Source organism: Cimex lectularius, unplaced genomic scaffold (genome assembly GCF_000648675.2).
Source record: "Cimex lectularius strain Harlan isolate CLEC.00 unplaced genomic scaffold, Clec_2.1 scaffold206, whole genome shotgun sequence".
Lineage (NCBI taxonomy): Eukaryota > Metazoa > Arthropoda > Insecta > Hemiptera > Cimicidae > Cimex > Cimex lectularius.
In genome coordinates this window covers 450,419-457,199 of record NW_019392762.1, presented here as the reverse complement: position 1 = coordinate 457,199, position 6,781 = coordinate 450,419, and the positions used below count along the sequence as shown (strand labels likewise).

Genomic DNA, 6,781 nt, shown 5'->3' with positions numbered 1-6,781 from the left:
CAAGATTCAGTGCACATTCATCAGTGCCTGTGAAAATGACGGAGGAACTATCTCTCTTGGGAATTTCCCTTGCTCTTTTTTGCATTGCATATAGTGCATCCGATCGGAAGTGCATTAAAAAACTGTCCCTTTAAAGTGTGCATTTTTTTCAATTTCGGCGACAGAAACACTGAATTTTTGGGCTAAACTGTTCAATGTTTAGCTTTCCAATTCCGTGAATGATACATCCCACAAACACCGATGGGAATGCATGTCTTCAATAAACTGTAAAGTCAACTCGGTACTCCACAAGATACCTTTATACAAGACACTATCAAAATCATCAAGAAAACACTAGAACATCAACTAAACAAATGAAGCAAGAGCGCTTTTTCCGATTCACGTCCGCACTGGCAAATGTTGTGCAACATTGAGTCAAAGAATCCCACATCGGATGGGATTCAAGTGTCCGAAAATGCTAGTCCGCAACACACCAGATTCATCGCAACAATGAGTCGGGGCAGCCCGGACTCAGGCTAGATGCAGCCGAGACTCTCCTGAGATTCAAACAGTCGATTCAAAGAATCCCAGTGCGTACTTAACTTAAGATCAGATAGCCAAGCAGCTATTAAAAGTATTAGCATATAAACAAAATCAAAATAAGACATTGAATGCATCCAAAATCTCTAAACAATCTGATATCATAGATGCCTGTACACAAAAGAATTTTGGTAACGAAAAGACACACTGGCCAAAAGAGGATTTGCAAGGTCATATATAGGTCTCGAATATTTTTGGAATAATAAAAATTAAACATAATAAAAACAGAATTCTCCATCACAGGCTGGATCAAAAAAGACGAAAGGAGAAGGACAAACTATAAATGTAGCTGGACTTAATAACCCTCACCAAGACTGGATCATTGCTACAGTTTGGAATTACTAAAACTCAGGAGTGTAGTTCTCCTTAGGAAAAGGATCAAGTCAGTTGAACTGAACTAATAAACTAGACAAAGTACAATAAGTCAGAAGGTGGCAGCATTTGAGGAACAGGAAGCTCTCCACTTCTTAGATTTCCATAATCATCATCAATTCTTGTCATAAAGTTTAACTAACCCTTTGGGTGTTGTGGACGATGGGTCAACCATTTTCAATACTTTTTTTTATTTTATTCCCAATTAAAAAGCCATGATATGCTACGGTTCCATCGCAAATACAAGTTGGACGCCCTAACCTCTTGACCTCCATTGTTCCTAGTTGTCAGAATAATTAGTATATTGAATGGCTGATTGAACATTTGGGTTGAAGTTATAATTTCCAAGCATGCATGATGGATGTGGTCTCCGAGAAAGAGGCACATCATCAGATGCTGTGTTTAAAAAAAGTTACATAAGTGGCATGATAGGTTACTCACACGAAAATATGGTCTGTTTTATATTAGCCACGGTAAATCCATTGGATGATGGACACTGGATACATGAAATTAAAGAAACAACGTTGATAAAGGAGGTTGTCATTTGATCCTGCAACAATTCACTTATTAACCTATTTGAACTATGTGTACTTAGTAGTAAATAAAAACAATTAGACTTCTTGAAATTTTTTATGTTGGCAGTTGATCATAATAAATATAAACGAATCCTGGATTTTACTATTGCCCGTTTGGTAATTGGCCATGATCTTGTTTTATAATATCAGCTGTTCTTTCTGCGATCATAATTGTAGGACTATTTATATTGGCAGATGTGATTACAGGTATTACCGAGGCGTCAATGACCCTCAGATTGTTGACTCCGTAGACTTGCAGTTTAGGATTGACCACAGCCGTGGGGTCGGATGACGGGCCCATTTTGCACGTGCCGACCGGATGGTATATCGTTACAGAATACTGCATTAACAAGCATAATGAAAATTCATTTGGACTGTTAGTATGATTGGAGCACAGCGGGTAAACCGATGAGTTGAATTGTGTCCTGAATTGTTGCAGCGATTTCGTCTGTGCCAGTCGGTAGACTATTTGAAGCATTTCTATTCCGGCTTGGATGTCAGTCTGCGATGTGAGATATCTTGGGTCTATCAAAGGCATCGAGGTAGGATTTGTATCCCGGAGTCTGATCGTGCCTCTGCTCTCTGGATGGAGGAAAAAAGAAAGAAGCACGAATTGTTGTCCATCACGATTTGTTGGGACATAAGTGGAGAATAAGAATTCAACATCTGGTACTCCATTGAAATTTGAGTCGTTCAAATTAATAAACGCCACGCACTCAACACCGAGTAGTGTTGTTAACGGGCCTTTTCTGTTCTTAGCATAATCTAAAATTGCTGAAAAATTCTCATAAGTAGATCTCCAATTAATAGTAACATTGTTCTGTACATCAAACATTACTGGTACACCGACATGATCATGCAAATTATCACCGACTCGCAAATTTTGAATTATTGTTATTCCTAGTTCTTGCAGGTGTTCTGCGGGTCCGATTCCTGATAGCATGAGCAGTTGTGGGCTGTTGATAGTTCCTGCTGAAACTATGACTTCCTTTGTTGCATTCACTGTCATGTATTGGCCATCCTTGATGAAAGTGATTCCAGTTGCTGTTTTGGTTTGTGGATCGATGTTGATCTTTGTTGCATGTGCTCTCATGGCGACGACGAGATTTCTCCTCCTCCTAGCCGGTCTCAGGTACGCCTTGCCTGTACTACATCTTGTTCCGTTTATGATTGTACCTTGGGCGATCATAAATCCGATTTGCCTCTCGCCATTTACATCGTTGTATGGAAAGCCCATCTCTCCTCCTGCGTTAATGAATGATTGGGCCAATGGGGTTAAAAATGGACTTCTGTCTACTGAGACCATTCCGTCACGAGAGTGAAAAGGTGATTCCATTGTGTTCGGGTCCTTGTTATTCTCGGATTTTAGAAAATAAGGAAGCACATCTTCAAAAGACCACCCAGTGTTTCCCATATCTGCCCAATTGTTATAGTCCCAACGATTTCCTCTTGCGAAGACAAAATCATTGACGACGCTTGAACCTCCTATGACCCTCCCTCTGGGCCATATACACGTACCATTTGTCACTACAAATAACACATTTTTTATTTAATCAAATCCAAATTAAATATGATACTGAATCTACCTCCGCAAGCGTTCTGTTGAGGAATGGTCGTGTAATTCCAGTCCATGTCGGTAAACCAAAGGTTGTAATTTAAAAGAGGAGTGTCAGAGATGACTGTCTCGTCTCCACCTGCTTCAACCAATAGAACGGTCCACCCAGATATTTCTGAAAGCCTGTTTGCCAAAACGCTTCCTAAACAAACAAAAATTTAGTCTTAAAACATAAAACAACAGAGAGAATATAAATTTTAAGAAAAAAACATGAATATGGTTAAGGTTAAGGTTAAAAGAGTTGACTCTTTACAATATTGTGCACTGCAACCAGTATTGGTCTATTGTGCAATCTCTGTTATTATCTAGAGCTCTTTGTTAAGCTTATAGCATTTCGTCAGATCCTGAAGCTGTGATAAAGGGTGGTGGACAACTTCAGGTCTTTGTTTTTCATGTTCTGAGAATAGGAATCAAAGAAGCCTTCATACCTCCAAAGGAATGTTACTCTTTTTCTTCTTCTTCTTGGCAATAGGCTTGTTTGTTCTAAAGTTTAAAAGTACTGCTGCTGTTCTGCAATGGTCATGAATGGAAATTTCAGAAGCTTCTGTCCTTATTCTTAACACATTGTCTAATGGATCTATATTCAGGGTATATATATATAAAGTATTCAGGGTCGATAGGTGTTCTCATTGAACTTTCATTGATCAATTTATTGATCTTCTTGTCACCCCTCTGCCTTGTATGCCATGGTACCAAAACAGGGGTAATTTCTCTTTATGTCTCTTTATCTGACAGGGCCTTAATTTAAGTTTTGGACTTCACTAACTATAAAGTAGTTGCCTTTAGTGTCACCTGGCTGTATAAGTAGTACATGGCTAGTAGTAGATGGCTATTTTATTTTTAAATACCCAACCATCTTATGGCAGTGTGTTCAACAGTGAATGTCTATGCCTGAAAGGCAATGGTATATTGCTCAAGCCTTATGAGTATCCTAGTTCTTGGTTTATTTCCACAGATACCAGCTTCTGAACCATACTCAGGCTTTGAGCCAACTGTATACCAGATATAGTCAGCTTTAACTGATAATCTTTTGTCCCTGTTTGCTCAATCTGAATAGTCCAAATCTGAATTTGGTCTGAGGTCTTGGATACATAGAGAACCTTGTCTGGCTGTTCCTCCAGAAGCCTTAATTATCTTATGCAAGTGTGTATGGTGTATTCAGGAGGACTTCAAAGCCAGCCATGTGGGTCCTTCTAATCGCTCCTGAAATGCTCTTTCTATATAATACACTTAATGATCAGTTTGGTTTTGCAATTTCAGAGTCGCCATCAATCTTACAGTACTATCACATTTTTGACTATTGCTACCACCCTCGAGCAGAATCAGTACAATCCTGGTATCCTGGACATTTCAAGTTTTTAGTGGATTCAAGCCCCTAACCCAAACTTGGTTTTAGAGCCATCTGTGTTCCTAATTAGCTCTGGCCTCTTACCGCCCTCGAGCAGAATCAGTACAGACCTGGTATCTTGGACATCTCAAGTTTTTAGTGGATTCTAGCCCTTAACCCAAACTTGGTTTTAGAGCCATCTGTGTTCCTAATTAGCTCTGGCCTCTCCTCCCTGCCGTGAAGTTAGATTCAGGAGGACTTCCAGGATTGTTCTCTTTGAATGCCTCTGGGCAGTAATGAAGATCCTGATCACTCTCAAATGAGATGTCTTTAACCTCCAAACCACCAAACTAAGGTTATCATTAGTCTAACAACCACTGTGAATAACCAAAGGAAAATCTTTCAATTTAGTTTTCAGCTCTTCCCAAAAAGGCATTGAATTTATAAATGGCACGTTTCACTCTTTCAGTTTCTCACTAGATGGTTATATGTTGTGGTGGTATACTAGACTCTGATATGTACTAAGAATCCTACCACTCCGAGATGTCTTCATCCAACCACTCTAGGTTATCACGATGCTGTGTCTAACCTTTGACATCTTTGACTTTAGTTTCCAGCTTTTCCCACTGATGAATTTACATCTACCAATGGTTATTTTCGCTATTTATTTGATTTAATTAAGCTGCTGGTACCTTGAAAGCCTTTGGTCAAACATGAAGCCTAGATATTTCACTTCTTTATATTAGAGCTTGGTACTAAAAAAAGTATTGATGTTCATTTATAACAAATTATACCAAAATATAAACAAAGTCTTGGTCAAATAAATAGTTGTGAAATAACGCACAGACCTATGAAAGTGGTAAAATGCGCCTGTTAAGAAAACCCAGTTTCATAATTTGTAATTTTGTAATGAATCTTCTTTTTTCTGTTACAAATATTTTAAAGATTAACAACATGACCAAAGGAGTCATGAAATGTATATTTTCTAACGGGGAAGTTTATTGCCTCAATAATAACAAAATTATGCTACAGAAAATTATTTTACTTAATTTATACTGTCATTTGTAATTGATTTTATGCCGATAGTACCCGATACAATCTGAATATTTTTGAAACAAAGATGCATAATACGGTGGCCACCTGTAGTTACTACGGTACCCAATAGGTGTCACTACCAGTTTCTGCAGCCAATCAGAGTTGAGCCATTTCGTATATAAGCAGGGGCATTGCCCCATTGACTTCAGACTCGTCTCCTCGACGAGATCTCACTGCACACCTTGAGTTTTGAACGTGGCTAGTTAATGAGCTGTCGCCAATCACGAATGAAGCACCGAAAACGACCGCAAAGGTACTCGCAGCATTACTGGCCAACTGCTGAACCAGAGTTCCTTCAACCGCTGCAGAGTCAACTGACTCTCTATCAAGAACCACTACCAACGTTCCCAGTCTCGATTCATCGTCTCAACACTATAAAACAACACCCTGCCCTTCTCAGGGCCACCAAAAATCTCCCAGTCAAACAAAATTATTATTACCTGCAGATCCAGCGCCTATTATTATGAAATCATATTCTTCCTGTAGAGCCCAGATGGGGTGATTAGTCGCCCTTTGGTTAGGATCGATGTCGGGGTAGTTGTAGTAGGTGATGGCCGCTGTGAGAAGCGTTGTGAACATGGTCATGGTGTTGGAAGCTCCGTTGTCCATTTTTTCCTCCAAAAACGATCACCCCTTCTTCAAAGAAGCCTAGAGGTAAAATGGTCGAAAAGTGTACCCAGACACTTTGTCCTTGTTGTTGAACATTGTACTTATCCAAGACATTAACCAAAAACGTACGATAGCGGTTACTTTAAGGGGGATTTTTTTGAAAAATTTATCAACCTGAAAAGAGATAAATTTAAAAGAAAATTAATTATACCAAACTTGGGCGCTAGACTTAAAGTCAATGATAAGAGAAAATATAAGAAAAACTTTTCATGTCATTAAAGTCAAGCTAAAAGATAAGTTCGCATATTAAGCAAGAAAAATAGTATTCTTTAGGCCAGGAAAAATTTTTCTTCTATTTTCCACAGAGTGCGTGGTAATGTCCGTTTCCGAAGCTTCTTGTTTATTTTCTTCCCCAATCCCAATTTCTCACTCATGCTCTTTTCTCTAACTTTTCAATCAGTATAATGTATTCCTATGCCTACTAGGCACCTTATTATACTTATCTAAACACTGATGCTGGACCAAAATCGATGATTCATTTACCAGATAAAATCATCTGTATAGTAACTAAGGAAGACCTGGATAAGACGAATTTTCCATGAAAAACAG

The 6,781-nt window shown here is 38.8% G+C and overlaps 1 protein-coding gene across 1 annotated transcript; it reads right to left on the bottom strand.

Moving 5' to 3' along the window:
- Window positions 1-1,571: 1,571 nt before the first annotated feature.
- Window positions 1,572-6,249, bottom strand: LOC106670982 (glucose dehydrogenase [FAD, quinone]-like). The gene is made up of 3 exons (XM_024227401.1): window positions 6,004-6,249; window positions 3,113-3,283; window positions 1,572-3,053 (listed from the first exon to the last, which is right to left on the bottom strand). The coding sequence occupies exons 1-3, from the start codon at window positions 6,170-6,172 to the stop codon at window positions 1,630-1,632; spliced, it is 1,764 nt and encodes a 587-aa protein (XP_024083169.1). The 5' UTR covers window positions 6,173-6,249; the 3' UTR covers window positions 1,572-1,629.
- Between the last annotated feature and the right edge of the window lie 532 nt (window positions 6,250-6,781).